The sequence below is a fragment of the Podarcis muralis genome, chromosome 2 (genome assembly GCF_964188315.1).
Source record: "Podarcis muralis chromosome 2, rPodMur119.hap1.1, whole genome shotgun sequence".
Taxonomy (NCBI): domain Eukaryota; kingdom Metazoa; phylum Chordata; class Lepidosauria; order Squamata; family Lacertidae; genus Podarcis; species Podarcis muralis.
Genome location: NC_135656.1, coordinates 60,807,682 through 60,829,078, shown reverse-complemented (window position 1 = coordinate 60,829,078; position 21,397 = coordinate 60,807,682). Strand labels below are relative to the sequence as shown.

The window sequence follows — 21,397 nt, the reverse complement described above, 5'->3', positions numbered from 1 at the left end:
GCTTGTCTTCTTCATCTAACAGTATTATACTAGGGAAACGGCCTTCCATATGTGTCACCCTATGTGAATATTGGATCCGCTCACTTTCGCACAGGCAGGTGACGTTACCTCAAAGCACACACCCCTCCCCCCCCTCTGCCGCCCAGTCACCGAGGAAGGCGCTTGTCACTCCTTACCTTATATAGTGGCCTTTAACACCCGCCTCCGAAAGACTGGTTGGCCGACCCTCGAAGAATGTCGGCGTGGATTGGCCGCGGCGGCTGCCTGTCATCGCGCTCGGGGCCTGGTGCGGCCTGTGAGGGACCGAGGGAGGCCATTGCGGCTGGAGCGTCTCCGAGAGCTCGGTCAGGAATCGAAGCGGCAGAGTGGCTCCCCCGAGGGCTTCCGAGGAGGTGAGGCGGGCGCCGGAGCGGGCATGCTTGGGGCCGGGCGAGCTGTGGGTGCGGCCGAGGGATACCAGCGGGGCTGGCGCCGGGAGGAGGCGCCGGGGGTTGTGGGTGGGTGCGGGGAGCGTGGCGGCGGCGACCCCCGCAGACGGCTGCGTGATGACTTCAGCCCCCCTCCCCCACCCGGAGCTGCGGCTGGAAAGTTTCCCCGCCACCTTGGCAGCCCCCCTTCCTCCTCCTCCTCCTGCCCCTGGCGAGGGGGCGGCGGAGGCTCCCGCTTTAGGCCCCGGCCGGGTTCAGCCCCCCCCCCCCCCGTTCCCACCCCGCCAGCGCCCCCCGTTCCCACGACTCGTTTTCGTCTCCTGAGCAGCCGCCCGGGGAAAAGCGGTCTGGTGCCGCCCGGGGAGGGGGGTCGTCTCTCAGGGGTCGCGAAACACGCAGGAGGTCCTTCCCGCCCCGCTCCCGTGGCATCTCCTCGCCTGACAGCATTGGGCTGACCCGGCTTGGCTGGTACCTGCGCCTTTCTCGCCTCCCTCCTGCTGCTCACCCCCTTCTGCTGCCGCAGTGAGTCTCGTCCTTTGCGGTTTGTGAGCAGGAGATGCCAGGGATGGACCAGCTTCTTCGTGCTCTGACGCAGGGGTCGGACTGGAGGGTCCCGGTGGTGGTGGTGGTTTGTTATGAGCTGCCACCCTCTCTAAACACTGGCCTGGGAGCAAATCCCATTGAATCCAGCGGAGCTTACTTTTACTAAGCAGGCCCGCATAGGATTGCGTTGATGGAAAACCAAGCCCCCCAAGAGCACATTGGTCCTGCCCTTGCTAAGCTTTCAGACGGGCGTTTTGCAACAGTCCTGGTACACATTTTCAATGCCAGAACAGAGCTATCTAATCTGTGCTATGGAAGGTGGAGGTTAACAACCCAGCTCTGCACGTTTACTTGGAAGCAGAAGCCATTGATTTCTGTAGGATGTACTTTCAAGGAAATGTGTTTTGGATTTCTGCCCAAGCTTTCTTTGAATATCCCCTGTCCCATCTCGAAGGCGCAGTAAACTGTTCTATTCTTAAATTATTGCCAAAGGAGAGAGGGGGAATCAACAATTCAAGCAGCAGTTATTGTTTAATGTAATTGAATAGCACATATAGGTTGCCACTAGTGCTCCTCTTGATGTCATACTTCTCTGGGTAAGAATGACTGTGCTTTAAAATTAGTATGGTGTACTGTCCGCTTGTCAAATTGTTGAGTTTGAGTTGTGTTGGATTGTGTAATTATACCCCTCACATAGAGAAATTACCTTTTAAGAGACGTCTGCTTGTTAGATCACTTTTCCATTTCATGTGCCAACACATAACTGAAATTATTAAGAATGCTAGCTAAAAGTTGCCTTCTAACTTACATGATACTTGTTGGTAGCTTATTTTGTTAAGAGCATTTTTTTGGTCACATATAGGGAACATGTTTTTCTTCTGCTTCTTTTTTTACTATTGCCCTTTATACATCCCTTCTTACATTTGAAAGTGCATTATTACCGACCTTGTATTCATGTTCTTGTGAGAAGGGTCTCTGTTTAGTCTTTTTTTAATAGAAAGGGAAGGTGATTCTGGGGTATTTTTTACTTGTTCAGAATCAGGGATATTCAAATCCAATACATTTTCTGTTAGATATATATTGTAGATAGTTTTAATGTGAAATATTGTTTTGGTACTGTGATATGTTAAACATATACTGAGTTCCTCTGAAAGTAGGTAGGATGTAAGTTTTAAAAATAAATGTCCATAGTACAGTCTAAGCAGCTGATATACACGGTAGAACTGCACCTCTAACCTAAGAACATAAGATCAAACTAGAGGCCTGTCTCGTTCAGCATTTTATTCTCCCAGAAGTCAACCAGATGCCTATGAGAAGCTTACAAGAAGGATATGAGCACATTAGCACTCTCTTACTTGTGACCCCAAACAAAAGATATTCAGAGGCATACTGCCTCTGATACTGGAGGTAATGTCATGATCATATCTAGGAGCCATTGCTCACCTCCCTGAATTTGTCTAAATACTTCTTAAAGCCATCCAAATTGATGGCCATCACTACATCTTGTGATAACATTTCCCACAGTTTAACTATGTGCTATCCTGTTTGTACATCACACTAAGCAAAATCATTGCTTAGCACAAATGTGTGAGTGTGCAGACTTTTAAAGAGGAGATTGAAGCTGCTGTATTCCTCACTGGTCATTCAACTGCTGTGCTAAGCTAAGCCTTGGTCATCCTCCAGACTCATGGTTTAGCTCTCCCAATCAAATCTTGAGCTGTTAATCGCAGGACAAACATTGGTTACTGCTCATGGTTAATGTGCAGAGAACTAAAGCATGAGCCTAGGTTCACATGACACACTAAGCCAAGCCATACTTTAACTCAACATAGCAGCAGATTGACTAGAGAGGGGCAAAGTGGCTGTAATGTCTTGAGAGTCCACACACTCGTGCATTCATGCTAAGCCATAGATTAGCATAGTGTGGCATTTGTACCAGATCAATTCATTGCTTTTCTGTTTTGACTTTCCCAACATTTAGCTTCATTTGATGAAATTTTTCTAAGAACTATGAGATGTGCAACTCTGTCTTATGCAAGTTCACTCAGAAGTCCCACTGAGTTCACTGAGAATTACACTGAAGTGTGCATAGGATTGAAGCCATTTTGTTTGTTAATGTTTAGTTTAGAGCCACTTCGTAAGTTATGTTTATACACAAGTACAGTGGTACCTCTGGTTACGAACTTAATTTGTTCTGGAGGTCCGTTCTTAACCTGGAAGCATTCTTAACCTGAGCTACCACTTTAGCTAAATATTTTTTGGAAAGTGTTGCTATCCAATTTCCTAGCCACACTGACAATGTGCATTAAATAAATCTGAATTGGGTAATATTGGGAGCCTCTATGTGCAGATTTTCATCATGTGCAAAACATTTTACAGTGACTAAAGTTAATTTTTAAACTATCTAAAATCTAATTCACTTAAGAAAATTTCAGTTGCATTATGAGTTTTTATTTCCCCCGCAATATAAGCCCTTTTAGTGTCATTGCAGGGATGCATCAAGGTGCCCAATACCCTAGTATTTCCTCAGTCATCAAATGAAAGACTCTTTGTACCTACAGCTATATGTGTGAAAGCTGTGTTGATATAGATAGTTGTTCTGTTTGCATAGATGGTAGCAGGTGAAGCTACTTGATGCACCCCCATTCCTGTAATGCTCAATGCAGCAGCAATAATGCCTGAATAGGGCAATGGTAAGATATATATTTGTTGCATTTAATTATTCTAGATGACAGAAAAGGCCTTCAAATATGTACAGGAAGTTACAACAGAGTAAATGGAGGGAGAGGGGAGAATGAGGAAGGAAAACAAAAGAAAAAATAAGAGTATTGTGCCACCTTTAAGACTAATATTTGTATGATACAAACTTTTGTTCACTAGAACCTACTTCAGCACACAGAAAATGCCTATATAAGACCAGAAAAGCAGCTAGCCAGGAATCCTGTTTTACTAAGAGGCTAATAGAAAAAGAAAAAGGCTTCTATCAGGTGGACTGGCAGAGGAGAAGGAGGACTCTCAACACTTCCTTTGCCAGGTCTCTGTGCTGGGCAAGGTGAAAGGACTTGCATTCCTTGGTAGCCAGAAGAAAACAAGGTGAGCTGGAGAAGGAGGAAGGATGGAGTGACCCTTCTCTCTTTTGCTTACCTCCCTGTATGAAATTCTCTGCCCATGCCTGCATGAAAATTCTGCTTGCCTGTGGTAGCTAGACAAGAAAGAATGATAAGTTTCACTTTTAAAAGATCTGTTTTTTCACTCTTATAATCTCCCCATATGCTATCAGATTCTTTCTCAGTACTTCTACAGCTGCCTATGTCAGTTTTAGACACTAGGGCCAAATTCAACTAACCTGATGTCCTACTGGCACACTAACCGCAAATTTGTTCTGTAGGGTCAGGAACACCCCCCCCCTTGAACTGTGGGTGGGTGGAGGAGAGGGGGGTTGTTGTTCTGGCAAGCAGAAAGGCTTGTGCTGATGGAAGGATCGGAAGAGGAAGGCATTGAATTCCTCCCGCAGAAATTACTTTGACATGCATGAGACATTTTGGGCCCACCTATTAACAGATGGAGGAAAAGAAAAGATAAGGTGGCAAGTATGGTCTTGGGCAGTATTCTGTCTCAGTCAGCTGGTGGATGAATGATTTTCCATGTCAAAATGTTACCATCACATAGAAAACTAGATTTGGTGAGAAGTGTTCAACTCTAGTCTTCTCCTTGATGTGCTAGTTTTCTTTGTGCAGGATGAAGTGCTTTTAGTCATTTATGTCTGCTTCTGCAGCTTGGAATGATCAGGGGTGAGTGTCCATGCCACCTCTGACTGATGTGACAAACTCTTCCTCCTGAGCTTGGAGCTGGGGGTGGGGGGGTGGGGAACTGTCCCTACAGTTGCAGCATGCTTTGGAGACATAATGTGAATATTATCTCTCCTGCATCCAGCTCCAAGTTTGAGGGGACTGTTGAGCCTCATTTGTATTGTTCTGTGTTTTGGGGCTCTCCAAACACCTTGGAAGCACAACATGGTGAGTTCCAGCCCCCTCTTGAACTTGGATCTGGGGGCTGGGGTTTGTTCCTTGTCGTGGGCTGTATTTTGTAGGTGTTCTGGGCACCTCAGAAGTTCAGTGCTACATCAGAGCAAGACTTGCTAACCACTGCAAATGGAACAGCCCAGAAAACTTAATATCAGACACACTGTTTATGATAACTATGCCACCATTTTGTAAATATTCCGTGTTTGATAAAGTACAATGCATCTGTTGGCCTTTTGGCCAAATCTTCATCAGAGAAGGGTTGAACAACAGTTGCAGAGACTGAATGACCACCCCAGCAAAGGGGAAGTACTTTGTAATGTGCATAAATGAGATTCCGCTTTCTCTTTCCTTCACCAGTTTGTTTAACTTGGTGGTCTTCTACAGTGGAATCTATGCTTAAAACAGTGGTGTTCCATCCTGCTTGCCGATACCTAGCCCTTGAAGATAATAAAGAAGTCTGGATAAATCCCTAGACTCAGAATTAAGCCCCAATGGGATTTATTAATGGGCAAAATAGGATTTCAGCTTTAAGTATACAGTTAATATGAAGACTGGTGCAGCTTTGTAAAAGCTTGAGATTATCCCCAGGTTACTACCAAAGCATAGCCTTTGGTAACTGCCAGTGTGTGCTGTAACTTCCAGTTAAGTAGGCAGCAAATAATGTGTGGGTAAGATGCTGGCACTGGGTTGAAAGTGTTATGAGTGTTTATTGCTGCTGGTTGTACTGGTGTGTGTGTGCAGGGTACACCACTAAGATCTGACTGTTTAAATTATAATGCCCAGTTTTTGCACTGGCTCTGTATTTAGTGAGCTTTTTTGTCTGTCTTTTCTATTCTATATTGCATGTATTCTGCAATGAAATTCTAACAAGAACCTTTGGTAGCAGTTGTCATTTTATATTCCACTGTGCCTTATTAGTTGTACTTTTTATTGACACTCTTTTTTTGCATTAGCAGTTTGTGTGACTCTTTTGGTGATCCAGAGCAGATAAGGAATGTTAGATATGTGCCTGGCTGACTGTATTGCGGAGAGAAGGGATCAACAGAATCCCAGGCAGGGTAATATTGACTCCCTGGAATACACTGGGGGAGGGATGATGTTAGGGAAAGTAGGCAGCAGGCACTTGACCACACACACTTACCTGTCAATAGAACCTAGGTAGTCATGCCAACCCTCCCATCTTGAAGTGCTATTGCTGAATGCCAGGTAGGTGCATAATAAAACATCTTAAGGTGCTAACCAGGTATGCATTACATAGAGCTGGGTGAGCCTGACTGTCCTAGCCTAACTGTCCCAGTAATCCAGTGTCCTTGGGTACCAGGGTAAAGGGAATGCACCTAGTGTTGGGTCATGGATACAGAACAGGGATCCTCACCCCACTGCTCAACAGCTTCCTTGGCAGAGCTAGCTGAAACCATCTTAGTGGTGATGCTGGGCAACCAGCTCTGTATGTCCATACCATCAGAACCACATGTAGCTGGATCAGTGCTGAACTGGTGCCTAGAAGTGATAATAGGCTGGATGAGGATCAACAAGCTGAATCTGAATTTTGGCAAGACAGAGGTACTGCTAGTGAGTTGTTCTCTGGTCTGGGAAATGTTCTTTTTTTTTTTAAGAAGAAAGAAAAAGGTGATCATTGGACTACTTTGAAAATACAAATTTCCTTCCCCCTGAAAAAAGGTGGATTTTCAAAGGATATAAAATCCACACATCACCACGATGAGACTGACCCTTTTTTTATATGCATTAAACCTGCAGAGGAAATAGATTGATATGTCCGTCCCTACAAATGGCTACCTCTTTGGTGTTTCTGTTCACCTAGACTTATGCTTGATTTGATTAACATGATCTAAGTCAGAGGTTTGTGTTGTTGCTGTGCTGTTTATTGTGCCTATTTATTAAACCTTCATTTTTACATTTGCTGTTTTTTTAAATATGATAATTATTTTGGCTGATGGATTGTTTTTATTTATTGCTGTATAAACTGCTTTGTGAGTTTGTATGGTGAAAAATGGTCTACAAATGTTGGAAACAAGTAACGTAAATAAAATGGGGACTTCAAAGTTTTTATACCTCCTGAGACCTCAGTGTAACAATATGTTGACAGATAATTTAAGCAAATTCTGTTATATCTATTGTACAGTGCTTTACAAGTCCGTGTATAAAAATCAGTGATTTTTATGGGAGTTTTATTAATCCCAGATTTAAGGACACTCCCTCAGTTCCGAGGAAAGGTTCTGTTACACAAAGTGAACACTCTTCCCCAATTCCTGGAATATAGGGAGTAGCCAGGAGAGCCAGCTGTCCTCAATATTGTGGTGCCTCTCCACAGTGTGGTGTTAGTGGCAGCTGTTCTCTTTCTTTTCCCTCAACTTGGAGCTAGAATTTAAGACTAGGTGTGGCAGGTAGCCTCCATATCATTACTGCAGAGACTGAGCACGGATTAGTACTCTTTCTTTCCTACCAGAGAGGGAATAGTCAGTCATTATGTGGGACGCCGGTGGCGCTGCGGGTTAAACCGCAGAGCCTAGGACTTGCCGATCAGAAGGTCAGTGGTTCAAATCCGCGCAACGGGGTGAGGTCCCGTTGTTCGGTCCCAGCTCCTGCCAACCTAGCAGTTCAAAAGCACGTCAAAGTGCAAGTAGATAAATACGGTAGGTACCGTTCCAGCGGGAAGGTAAACGGCGTTTCCGTGTACTGCTCTGGTTCACCAGAAGCGGCTTAGTCATGCTGGCCACATGACCCAGATGCTCCCTCGACCAATAAAGCGAGATGAGGGCCACAACCCCAGAATCGGCCACAACTGGACCTAATGGTCAGGGGTCTCTTTACCTTTACCTTTATGTGGGTGAGGTTTTTAATGAATGGGGTTGGATTAATTGATCCTCTTTTTGTTTCTCTTGAATTATTATTTGTTGTTGTTGTTGTTGTTGTTGTTGTTGTTGTTGTTCTCCATCCTCATCCCACCTGACTCTGGAGAAGGACAAAAAAAAAAGAAAAAAAAGAAATCAGCATCCAGGTCTAGTATATTTGCCTGGCTTGGCAAATAGCACAGCTAGGCTATGTAAACACCGCAGTTTAAAGTGGATTAGATGCACCCCATGTGTGCAAGTTCTTTGCATCTTCACATGGTATTGTCCTTATCCAAGTGGCAACCTCCACTTCCCCACTTTAATTAAAAAAACATTTATTCAGAAGTTACAATACAGTACAGTTACAGTACAATAATTTCAATCCTGCATTCATGCTATTGCTACCTAGTGTATGTAGTGATTTTAAAGCAACTTTGCAATGGTTTGAAGGGGAAAATATCTATATCATGCTGAAGCCTCGGCCACATAGGTATTCTGCAAGATTGATAACTGATTTAATGTAATTCATAAAATTTATGCACAACTTGAGTGTTTAAAAAAACAACCTCAAAGCAGTTTATGAAGAGAATAAAGCAATATAATTACCAATAAAAGCAATAAAAAACAACTTTGAAACTTTCAAAAAATAAAATCAGTAATAAACTAAAAACAGATTAAAGCATATATGTCTGAGTAGGCTTATATATACAAAAATGTTTTGGTTCTTAGGGTACTTAATGTTTTTTTTAAAGACATATGGGCTGCAATTTCAAAAGCAGTGTGAGCCTTGTCACCCCACATTTTTGAAGCTGATGCCCTGCCTCCAATATATTCAGCTGCTTCTAGTAAGCATCTATCGTCTGAAGGAGAGCTGAAATACACTTGTTTGGCTTTGAGCACCTTTTTCTTTGAACTTGGTGTACTTTGTGTGGCTCACAGACCATATGTTGCCCACCTGAAGATTGGAGGTTATGCTTTACTTTTTACACCTAGACATGAAAGGACTTGCTTTTACTGAATGTGCCCAGTTCTGAACAGAGAAACATCTATGTTGGCTAGGGTATATATATGTGTGTATTATGCACACAGATGTAAACACTCAGAAACTGACTTATTGGTATCTATGCCTGGCAATGGAAACTAAGTGTATATCACTGTCAAAAATACATTTTTCCAGTTCTGTAGTGGAATGTAATAAAACGATTTCGAACATTTCAACAGAGAGGTTTTACTTGTTTAAATTGTATTTTGAATAAATAGTGAAATGTAATCTAAACTCTTTAGTGAGTCTGGTTTTTTTTTTATTAAACTTGTAAATATTTTCCATTTTGGTTACTTTACTATAGTATAAGGCAAAGCTTATACTATATTTTTAAAAAAAGCATATACTATATTAGATTAAAGCTCTGCTACTTACACAAATGTAATATTTAATAAACACTAATCAAATTTACCAAAAATTTTGGTCATATGTATTAATGATTTATAAGAGAGGCTGATTTGGCATCAGATTAAAGTTTTGAAGTTTCAATCTCCTACTATTCCTTTCTTACTTTCTTTTTCAGGCAAACCGCAGTTTACCTGCAGATCCAACTATGCTAACTGTGGTTTGTCTTTCCTTCCACACCAGAACTTTAAACCCACCAATTCTGCATTGGAGGGCAAGCACAATCCATAACCTGCCAATTTGGATGTTGCAGCAAACTATAGCTGGCTTTGACCTGATAACCATACCATGGTTTGCTATGTGTGAACCAGCTGCAAACGTATAATCATTTGGAAATGTGAGTTACTGGTACTTCGTTGCATGTTCTTTTTTTCTCCGTACCCTATAACTTTTCTTGAATAGTGCGTTGAATCCAGTTCATATTAATGATACTTCACATAATATCAACATATTGGTGGAGGAAGGGGAAGAAGTGATGGTGATGATGATGATGATAATGGGACCAGAAAGGCTAAAGAAGGAAAGTTTAACACAAATATTTCCATGAAATTCAGATATGACAGGAGTATTTTGAGGTGGTATACAGTTGGGCAGGTTTCTTGAAGTCATCTAGGCCTTATTGCCAACTTAAAACATTGTTTTGGCATAGTATAGTCTGGTAGTGTTCACCAGCTTCTGCAATTAATTTTATTTTCCAGTCCTTCTGTATTATGCATGTTGTGGATATATAATTAACTTGAAACACTGTCAAGTTTCTTGAGATGTTTGTTCACATAAATGCAGTCTCTCGTGTAATTCACATTAACATTAGATATAGCTTGTCATCTTATTTTTAAAAGCCGTTTAAAGCTCCTGCTGCCTGGATTTGTTTTGAAATTTTGCTGCACATTCCCCTAGCAGGCAGTGAAATTTCTGTAGTTGGCAGAGTGATCCAAACAAAACAGTCTGTTTGGCTGAGGATAACTTCTTTTTTGTTTTCTTCTAGTGCTGTAACCTAATTCTCTCCTCCCCACACAGATACTTATTAGTATTTTACAATATTTGTCATATTCCAGCAAGCACAATCTAGGAGTTCAAATATTTTCTGCTCACCAAACATCCCACCAAGGAGTACAAAACAACTGCTGTGGAAGCAAAAATCTCTCTACCTCCTGCATCTGATCCAGGGTGTGGGAAGGAAGATGTGTGTTCACGCATCTCTTACAACATGAAAGCACTGGCAAACAGATCAGTCCTGCCTGAGCTGACTGTGCTGATCATCTTCTTAGTCTTCTGCACAAAAATGTATCTGGATTTGGGACCATTGGTAATAATAATGTAGGAGTGCAAACAAACATCATACATGACATTGTTTGACTTAACATATTTACTGAAAAGTAAGTCCCATTAAATTAAATGGGCCTTATACTCCCAGATACGTGCGTTCAAAACTGAAGAATTGTGGGTTAAGAATTTCATTCAAAAAATGTACAACTTGATAGCAGAGGTGGCTGACATTGGTTTGCGGCTCTTTTGAGGGCTATATGCCAACCTGAGCCAATTTAACTCATGCACACAAGCTTTCACATGCATGCACACTCACGCAGGGCACACAAACTCAGAAGGAGGAGGAATAGACTTAGTTCAGGGAGTTGGACTTGATGACCCTTGGGATTCCTTCAAACTTTACAATTCTCTGAAATAAGTACAGTGGTACCTCAGGTTACATACACTTCAGGTTACATACGCTTCAGGTTACAGACTCCGCTAACCCAGAAATAGTACCTCGGGTTAAGAACTTTGCTTTAGGATGAGAACAGAAATTGTGCTCCGGCGGCGTGGCGGCAGCAGGAGGCCCCATTAGCTAAAGTGGTGCTTCAGGTTAAGAACAGTTTCAGGTTAAGAACGGACCTCCGGAACGAATTAAGTACTTAACCCGAGGTACCACTGTACTGAACATAAGTGAAGCGGGGACAGGCAACACACACATAAACAAAGAAAGAGAGGACAGACAGTGACATAAACTTAGCAGTGTATTTGCTGTCTTGGACAGCTTTGGTGTATGAGGGTCATCGGTTGCTCCAGTTCTTCCTTAGGGGGGGCAAAATGTTAAGGATTAATGTTAATGGGTTAATTCTCTATGAATCAGCAGAGATAACTCATTCCCCACCATGCACCTGCAGGCATCTTGTGACTCTCTTATCTGTGCTAGTGGGCAGATTTGGCAAGTGACTTTGTGTATAAAAGGGCTCAAGGTTACAGCATACTGTGTGGGTCATGGTAGGAGAATTGCTGAAGGCTATCTGTTGGAACTATGGATTCAAGTGAAAACTTTTTGAAAAGATCGTCTGAGGAAGAAGTTGGAAAATTGGTGGACTTCAGAAGTTAGAGAACTCTTATCACAGGCATCCCCAAACTCCACCCTCCAGCTGTTTTGGGACTACAACTCCCATTATCCCTGACCACTGGTTCTGTTAGCTAGGGATGATGGGAGTTGTAGTCCCAAAACAGCTGGAGGGCTGAGTTTGGGGATGCCTGTCTAATCAGCTGCAGGACTTTGAAAGCAACTGACCTTAGGACTTGACTGTGGACTTTTAACACAACAAGGACTTTGAAGCAAAGAACCCTCTCTGGGCTGAGAGAGAGCATGCTACTTGTAATGTTTGTAAATAGTGTGTGTTCGTATAGTGGTGTATGTCAGTATTAGCCTAGTAAAAACAACTCTCCTAAATGGCTGTTTTCTGCAGTGAGCTTAAACGGCTTAACTGGAGCTTTTTCAGCGCCAACACACAACGCCCTGTTGTCTCCTCCTACTTCATCATTGCCATGGGAAGGAGTAAGAAAGCCTCCTATGTTTGAAAAGGCACCCTTCTCTATCTGGTGTGGCACCACTGCTAGAAGATTTTAGATAAGAAATGGAACAGAATGCTTCTTCCTCTGTTCCAAGGCACTTGAAGACATTCTACCCATGGAACTGACTGGAAAAGAATGGTGCTGTGCCAAAAGGAGAAGAGGTAGACTTCTGGACTCCATGGGGCAGCCACTTGTCTATTGTTGCCTGTTACTTGGGACAGGGCAGGAAACCCACACAGAATATGACATGTGTGCACAGGAAATGCTATCTCCGCTAAGATAGCATTGCACTGATCAGTCATTCTGCTAAAATCACTTTTGGATCATCCATTATGCTAGTCAAGTCTCTTAAGTTAGTCATCTAAATGCACGTCATGCTTTGTTCTCTTAGTGGTTGTCTAATTTCTAAAGAGAAATGCTGTTGGCAGCTTTGGGTACATATTTATAAAAAGTTTCACTTTTTTTGGTTCTCTTTCTACAGATCTTGAAAACTGCCAAATCCTGGGAGGAAAACTACATGACACTACATCATGAGCGAGAGCAAATGTGACAGTCAGTTTTACAGTGTTCAAGTCTCAGACTCGACATTCACTGTACTAAAACGTTACCAACAATTGAAACCTATTGGCTCTGGGGCTCAAGGCATTGTATGGTGAGTAGCTACTTATTGGACAAAACTAGTATAAGCATCAAACTGTAATATCACCAAAATTTTGATCAAGAACTCAAAACAAAGTATTATTATTATTATTAGCCGCGCATCTGACTGGGTTGCTCCAGCCACTCTGGGTGGCTTCCAGCAAATTAAAATACAAAGCACAGTAAAACATTAAACATTAAAATCTTCCTTATATAGGCGTGCCTTCAGATGTCTTCTGAAAGTGAGGTAGTTTTTTATTTGCTTGACATCTCATGGCACATACCTTAATTCCACACATACATAGAAACAACAGAATCCAAACATTATTTTGAAGTACAGTGCTATTCCGTGATGAAGTTGAAAATGAACAGAACCTTTAAAAAGTCCTGTGTCAGAATAAGAGCTCAAATAAAACAACAAGTTGATTAAAGAAATTATGTAATCTTAACACCTGTTCTAGAGAAGAATTGTCTCTTAGTTTTTGACTGAGATATAAATGCATCTGACTTTTAAGAAATTTCTAACTATACTTTGACTAATGGAACAGGATGAAATGCTTCATGCATGGAGGTGTTAAAATTAGTCTAGTAATGAGATCTGATTTATTTTTGGTTGAACAAAGTAGAACTCGAGAGGGTTTTCATTTGTGCCCTTTGCCCTTCACCTAAAACAAGAAGCAGTTTCCTTGGGGTAACTGAGCTTGTCTGTCATATACCCTGACACCCATGGCTCTGATTTTAAAAAGATGCAATTAAGATGTTTCTGTTTTAACTTTTCAGTGCTGCATTTGATACAGTTCTTGGAATAAATGTTGCTGTAAAGAAATTGAGTCGCCCTTTTCAGAACCAAACACATGCAAAACGAGCTTACAGGGAACTTGTGCTTCTAAAATGTGTCAATCACAAAAATGTGAGTAATGTTAATTTATATTAGAAACAAGTAAATGTAAAATAATAATTGAATGAATGTCAGATGAATCAACTGGAACTAAAGCCATTATTCTGTGATTCAAATAATTAAATAATTGAGAGAGAGATCAATTTTTGCTCTGTCCTGTACCTCCTGTAATGAAACACTGTAGTTGTTTTAGGACTATTTCCTAATTGCAATATAGAAGACTAGTTATTCATAGTTTGTCATATTTCTTTGAAAAGCTAACTAAATTTGGGTTTTTTCATGCAGGTCTCTTTGTGGTCTTTTTGTTGTCTGTGGTTGGCTTTAGGTAACAGTTCCTCGGATAGGAATGATCTATGGCTTACACCACAGATTGGCAACCAATATTTCTAGAAATGTATTAAAAAACCGTCCAGTATGTTTCTCTTTATGACCATTAAAATGACCCTCGTCCCTTCCAATTCTACGATTCTATTATTATTAGCAGGCTTATAATGTATATTTAGTAGCATGTATACTTCTTAGTAACCATTATGTTTTTCTTCAAAAAGCAGTAAAAAAAAACCTTATCAATAGGGTATTGATCTCTTTCCACTGAATATTTGAACAGGCAATGTGGAAATGTATTTTCTAGGCCTTCTAGCAAAATAATATATCACTGAGATGCAACTGTGCTACTCCCATAATCTAAGAATTGTCATACTTCAAAACTCTGGTTATTAATTTATCCATGGATTTATTATAAATAAAGCTATTCAATCTATTAAACAAATATACTTGATTTATCTCATTTATGTTGAAATATTGACTGTCCCTTATGGAACTTGACAAAAAAAATAGCATTATGCAAACTGAGGATAGTGTTAGTTCTAAAATATTTGTGAATCACTATGTTAATCTCATTTTTCTTGCTACAAAGCTTCAGGTAAAAAGCTATTAAATAATCTGATCTGTATGCTGACATTGCCATGTACTGTTTGATTTTTTTTGCAAATCATTATGATGGTGATTATAATTCTTTTATTTTGGTTTTACAGATAATTAGTCTATTAAATGTATTCACACCACAGAAGTCACTAGAAGAATTTCAAGATGTGTGAGTTTACTTTATTGTGTTTTCTTGATAAATATCCATTTAAGACCTGGAAGCAGTTGGCTTATAAATGATTTTTAAAATATATTGTGCTTTTTGGAGAAAAATACTGAAGCCTTCTTGTAAGCATTGAGACTTATGAACAAAACATGACACTCCCCCCAAGTGTTCATTTCATCATTAGGAGATGGGTTATTGTTTTGTTTTTGTTTTATTATGTGTTCTCATTTTGTATTTTTATGTTGTGAACTGCCCTGTGATCTTCGGATAAAGGAAGGTATCCAAATTAAATAAATAAAATAAAAAATAAATAAATTTTACTGGCCACATAACTGACATTGGGGAGAGGGAGTTGCTTTGTTTATTTTCCTTTGCCGGAAGAGCAGTCAAACCAGTATCCTGACTGAGATGTGAACTAATGTCAGTTGAAGTTTTGCCAGTTAACTTCAGTGGGAGATTTGTACCCAAAGTAATAAAATAATAGATTATTTGAGTCTGGATTGCTAAAAAATATTTCTGCTAAGAAACCAAAATTGTATAATTGCGTCCACTGTAATTTCCATTTTGCATTCCCACAAGATGTTAAGCTATGACTTACTGGGACTGTGCAAACTTGTGGGCTCCTAGACCACCCATCTCTTTTTTATGCTCTCACCCATGTTGAGCTAAGTTAAGGTCTGGCTTAGTTTGTTGTCTGTACCTGAGCTTGTGGTTCGATCTCTCATTGCCAACCGCAAGCTGTAGTCAACGTTTGCTCCTGTAAAAAATACTTTTTTAAATGTTTCAGGTATTTAGTTATGGAACTAATGGATGCTAACTTGTGCCAAGTAATTCATATGGAGTTGGATCATGAAAGAATGTCCTACCTTTTGTACCAGATGCTGTGTGGTATCAAACATCTCCATTCAGCTGGTATCATCCATAGAGTACGTAGTGCTATTACAATTGTATCAGTAACTGACTTTCATTAATTAACCTCATTAAGAATATTCAGCTATATTTGAAAGTTGTTTTTTTTTATAATGACATGACAATTAGGACTTGCCATGTTCGATCAGTCCCTTTTATATTCTCATACAAGAGGGAAACAAACGATATCCTGTGGTCGTGAATTCTGAAGCTTAACCGGATTTGTCGTTCAGTGCCCAGAACTGTTGGGTTTCCACCCCTCCCTTTCTACTTTAGCTCATTGCCCTTGCTGAAAAGCCTAGGTTGTCATCCTATGCCCACCTAGCTAGGAGTAAGGCTCATTAAACACAGAGAAACCCAGCTCTGAGTAGCCATGTAAACAGTTGTACTATAACTATACGGTGAATTCTTAATGAGTGGCTGGACATCAGCCTCTGCACAGCAGGAGCCTATACCCATTAGCAAAGCTTCCACACTTGCCTTTTTTGGGGCAAGGAGGGATTCTTTAATATTTACTCATATATATTGTGTAGTATGGGGACGCGGGTGGCGCTGTGGGTAAAACCTCAGTGCCTAGGACTTGCCGATCGCATGGTTGGTGGTTCGAATCCCCGCGGCGGGGAGCGCTCCCGTCGTTCGGTCCCAGCGCCTGCCAACCTAGCAGTTCAAAAGCACCCCCGGGTGCAAGTAGATAAATAGGGACTGCTTACCAGCGGGAAGGTAAACGGCGTTCCGTGTGCTGCGCTGGCTCGCCAGATGCAGCTTGTCACGCTGGCCACGTGACCCAGAAGTGTCTGCGGACTACGCTGGCCCCCGGCCTCTAGAGTGAGATGAGCGCACAACCCTAGAGTCTGGCAAGACTGGCCCGTATGGGCAGGGGTACCTTTACCTTATTGTGTAGTATTACTTGCATTAAAACAACTTCTAGGGACTGCTAATCTCGGATGACCCCACCACAGGAAAGATGCATCCTGGTTCCTAGTGAAAAAGGAAGGACAAACTATGGACATTCCAAAGACTAGAAAACAAGACAAAAGCAGGAGAGGGGAAAGCAACAGCTCCTTATGGTTGACTGAAACACTGACTGACGGGAGTAGCTAGGCTGGCTCATTTCACAGAAATCACTTAGATGGTACCTGCTTATTTTGCTTCGTAACTTTCTAGGAGTGTGAAAGACTTACTTTTTATTTTATTCTGAGGAAACTCAAAAGTTTGGGCCCACTGCTTGCAGATGCCAGGTTGGCCACCCCTGTCATATGTTTCTGTGTGTGTAATTGGCAGAAATTGGTGACCTCTCCTGTCCTATCAAACAGCAGCCAACTGTTGGGTGGGGCAAGAGCTAAGGATAGAGCTCCCACAAACTTAGTTATTCCCTCCTTCCAATAGTAGATGAATTTCACTCTGGAGTCTTTTCCAGCCCCAATGTGTTAACTGGGGGGAGGGGAAAGGTACCAAGACTCCCCATCCCAGAAACTCCTAATCATGCAGATTCTCCCCCACTCCAAACACAGCACCACCCTATATATTTTTAAGCATTTAATTGAATGTATTTTTTCTTAGGATTTAAAACCCAGCAATATAGTAGTAAAATCAGATTGTACTCTCAAAATCCTTGACTTTGGACTTGCAAGGACGGCATGTACTAATTTCATGATGACCCCATATGTAGTAACACGATATTACAGAGCACCGGAGGTTATTCTTGGCATGGGATACAAAGAGAATGGTAAGTTGCAGAACAGAATTACGTCTTGTTGGGTACTTGACCAGTTGTTAGATTTTTCTGTTTCTTGAATATATTCTTATCATTTGAGAACTGTGTAGGCTTTCCACCATCAAGCATCATGGGGTAATTGCCTGAGGCAGTGCTGCCAAGTTTTCACAGCCTAAAGAACTAGTTTTACCTTCTTATCTTTTAAAATCTCCCTATGCAAAGAGAGATGCAGCTAGTGAGGGAGTGAGGCACCACTCAGCCACCACCAGCACTAAGCATCCTCTGAGCTCCTTCATCCAACACCACCTCTCAGTATACAGTATGTTGATAAAGCTGTGGAGATTACCTCATCTCCTAACTCACTGGCTACAGTAGCAGAGTTAACTAAACTGATTCTCCAGGTTGCCAATACAGCAATAAAAGGCAATGGTGCATGGTGCTGAGTTTTTCTCTTGGTAGAGCAGAAATGTGTAATGTGTAAGCTCCCTTTTAATGTTGCCTCCCAGATATTCCACTATAAATATTAAACTCCAAAGGCTTATGGAGGTTTTACTAAAAATACGCAGTCAGGAAGGAGACTATGCATATGTAAGGACCTCAATCTAGGAAACGCTAGTTCTGTTTAACACTCTTTCAAACCAGGGACTAGCTGGCTATTATTTCAGTTTAAAGAATACTGTATAAAATAGTCTGTGGTGAATTTTTTGTTTGGGTTATTCTGAATAGCTGCCATGAATGTTTAGTGTGTACTGAAAATGTGTTTGTAGATTTGTAACTTTTGTCCCTATTACACCTAACATTTAATAGTGGATATCTGGTCTGTTGGGTGCATAATGGCAGAAATGGTCCTCCATAAGGTCCTGTTTCCAGGAAGAGATTGTATCCTTTATAAGACTATCATGGACCACAAACGTGAACAGTTGAAAATAAGACTGAAGCGATTTTTGAGGAATTGTCAGACCTGCCATAATATGGTGGCGTTATATTTTTTAATGCAAAATGTTTCTTCGTCAAAAGTTAAAATTTGCATTTAGATTAAATGTTCTTGTCCATGTTGTTCAACAACACGTTAGCAGTTTCATTTTTTTTTGCATTGTTGTGTTTTTAATGTAAAAATGTTTTTGTTTTCCACTTTAGTTCACGACACTTCATAATTTTGTCATTTCACTTTTACTTTCAGTTGATATCTGGTCAGTTGGTTGCATCATGGGAGAATTGGTGAAAGGTTGTGTGATATTCCAAGGCACTGATCGTATCCTTCCCTAATAATTTTGAATCTTAATCCACATTTACCAAAGAGTTATTTCACTCACTTATGGATGAAAAATATGCTAATCCCCTGCCCTCATCTTTTTACTGAATGGATCTGCCACGCATGTTCCGAATTTGTGATATTAACCAAGCACTTAAACTTTTATTCTCTTCTTTTAACTTTGGTGTTTGAACATTAATCATTCTTGTTTGGAATTTCATTTTTTGCAGTTTTAATGGTGCTGCAAATTTCCCTGATGTTATTGGCACTGTTTAAACTGAAAATTCCACAAAATTATTGCTCAAAATTTATTGTTTTCTCTTTTTTTGCATTTCTCTGCACAATGGAAATAGCCTCACAACAGTGGTTTTGTCTTGTCAGTTCTTATCTTATCCTGTTCTCTTCAAAAGGATAGTGAAGGCATGCAGGTTAGAAAAATATAATTCCGAATGCTTAATTTCATGAGATTTTAACGGTTGATCATGTGTTAACCTAATAACACAATTAAATAGAAGAAGCTTGAATTTTCATTTTCTCAATTTTCTCCCATATATTATTTTATTCTCTAAAGCCTTATGACCAACCTAACACAATTCTTCATGTATGCTGTGTCTCTTTTAAGTTGCATGTTAACACTAGTTTTCATATTTGCTGTCTTCATATATCTGTGTTTCATGCTTAACAAATTTCTGTGCAGAAAATGCATCTTACTTGTTTGAGCTCCACCAATCTAGTATCTGTTTCTCTGATCATTACTTTATATTATTGGTTAAAAGTGTTGTTTACTCGAAAGTCAATCTCAGGTGCAATCTCAGTCTCTTCAGAAAACACATAATTTAATATATTTCAACAGATACTGGTGCTTTTCATGACTGAGCAGAGAGTTGAGAAGGGTCTTAGTATTGACATCCTAATGCTTTCTTTCCCTCTTTATACCCATATTGTTTTCCATCTTTGTGATTTACATGGAAGCCATGTAAATGGCTATTGTCCCTATCGAAATAAGCATTTGGTTGTTAGTTTATAATTTGGGTTTGCAGTCGGGTGACCTAGAAGAAAGTGGGGGAGAACCTTACTACTTGAATCTTGCTTAAAAATAACCAGCCAGTTGTTTTGTCACAGTTGTTAGCAAGTGAATGTACTCTCTCTCTCTCTCTCTCTCTCTCTCTCTCTCACACACACACACACACACACACACACAAAATGTATTGTCAAACACTTTTCTTCCAGAAGTATGTACAGTATGTGCAAGTTTCTCCTCAGTGCTTTGGGATATTAAAAAGACTACGGTGTTCTCTGTTTGCAATATACAGTATAGATCTTAGGCACACCAAGCTATCTGTAGTACCTTATGCACATCCTTTTTAATAATTATTAGGACCATGCAGCTCCAGTTTGGGATTCTGAAGGAGCGTGAGGGATGAGAATGGTTCCTTCCATTTTAAATTTCATTTGCTGCAGTTCAACAACTCGAGGGACCTTATAGAAGGCCACTTTAAAGGGACTTCCTCATTAATTTCTACTAGCAAGCACTATCTAATCATTATATTTGCATGTGGCCTCTTCGTTCCTAGATGAGAGGCACATTTTAGTCATTTGGATTGTGATTATTGATACTTCTGGTGTGTGCTGTTCAAGATTTATGGTGATGCCCAAAAAACCTCACTTGATATCTATTTTTGATTAAGCACTTGTCAGCCATGTGGAACTTGATTGTTTTCACCTACGGAGTTATTCCACTTGCACATACTGTACATACTGACTAGACTTCTGAATGCACCAGAGAGCATAAACTGCACAAAATTGTTGTTTTAAAATATTCTGGAATGCAGTAATGAAATACATGGTTTGTACACAGTTTTCTAAGGCTGCAGTTTTATGTCCCTGAAAGTACATCCTATTTAATTAAGTAGTAGTAACCTCTGAGTAGACATGTTTTAGGACTGCATAGTAAATTAAGGTTCTTTTTACTCTAGATTGGTGGAGTTCTTTAGTAAAATCCATTTATCTATGCAGATCAAGAAGCTGTCTTTATTTGTGCAATTTAGCATGTGATGTTTTAACCTTTTATAGTACTTGGTATCAAAATTCCATCTAAATGCATTTGATCAAGCAAGGAAAAACTGAGCAATTAGCATGTTCATCTGTACAGAACATACAGATTCTTTAAAAGGATACCTTAATGGCAGCAGTGATGTGGCTTTTTTATTTGGAAAACTACGGAAATATGCACTGTACTGTAATATATGTCTTCAAGCTAGAAGTATTTTTTTCCTGATGCTTTAGAGAGCTAGCTAATTTAGCATATTTTGCTTGCAAACAAGGCTTAACACTTTGAAATTGCCAAGCTTGTAGTTGCAATTGACATCCATTGATTGTTACTAAAGAATTTATGAAATTGATTTTTTTTTTGCCAGCATACTAAATTTAAGCTATTGTAGTAACTAGCATAGAGAATCTTATAATGATATTTTAAATATGTTTTTCACTGTGTCTTCGGTTTAAACGTACATCTGGATTTGCCTTTATGAAGCCTACAGAAGTATGATAAGACATGATGTTCCCAAAAAGAGAAGTATAGCTAGCCTTATATAGCCCCATAGACTGGTACTGTCATTCCAGTGCTGTGCTCGCTCAGGTTAAACAGAAAATATTGTGGGTAATGTCCTCTATCATATTGGAAGAACTCATCTATTCCATTGAATTCTGGTGAGTTCTTTAAACAAGGGGCAGGAAATTGAGAGGGTGAAATTCTGCCAAATACTTCC

The 21,397-nt window shown here is 40.4% G+C and overlaps 1 protein-coding gene across 7 annotated transcripts in view; it reads left to right on the top strand.

The window, feature by feature from the left end:
* Nucleotides 1-269: 269 nt before the first annotated feature.
* The window catches only part of MAPK9 (mitogen-activated protein kinase 9), a 38,478-nt gene continuing 17,350 nt past the window's right edge, over nt 270-21,397 (top strand). For 3 of the 7 annotated variants that reach the window (XR_013391917.1, XM_028718210.2, XM_077924599.1), the window contains exons 1-9: nt 270-392; nt 3,852-4,064; nt 9,479-9,632; nt 12,609-12,779; nt 13,547-13,676; nt 14,699-14,757; nt 15,542-15,680; nt 17,224-17,389; nt 18,558-18,629. Coding sequence is in view for 6 of the 7 variants with exons in the window: in XM_028718210.2 (XP_028574043.1) it covers nt 12,658-12,779; nt 13,547-13,676; nt 14,699-14,757; nt 15,542-15,680; nt 17,224-17,389; nt 18,558-18,629 (688 nt within the window). In the remaining variant the exon portion in view is untranslated. Of the gene's footprint in view, nt 393-3,851; nt 4,065-9,478; nt 9,633-12,608; nt 12,780-13,546; nt 13,677-14,698; nt 14,758-15,541; nt 15,681-17,223; nt 17,390-18,184; nt 18,257-18,557; nt 18,630-21,397 lie in introns of all 7 variants that reach the window. The other 4 variants (XM_028718209.2, XM_028718208.2, XM_028718207.2 and 1 more) reach the window with 4 other exon arrangements.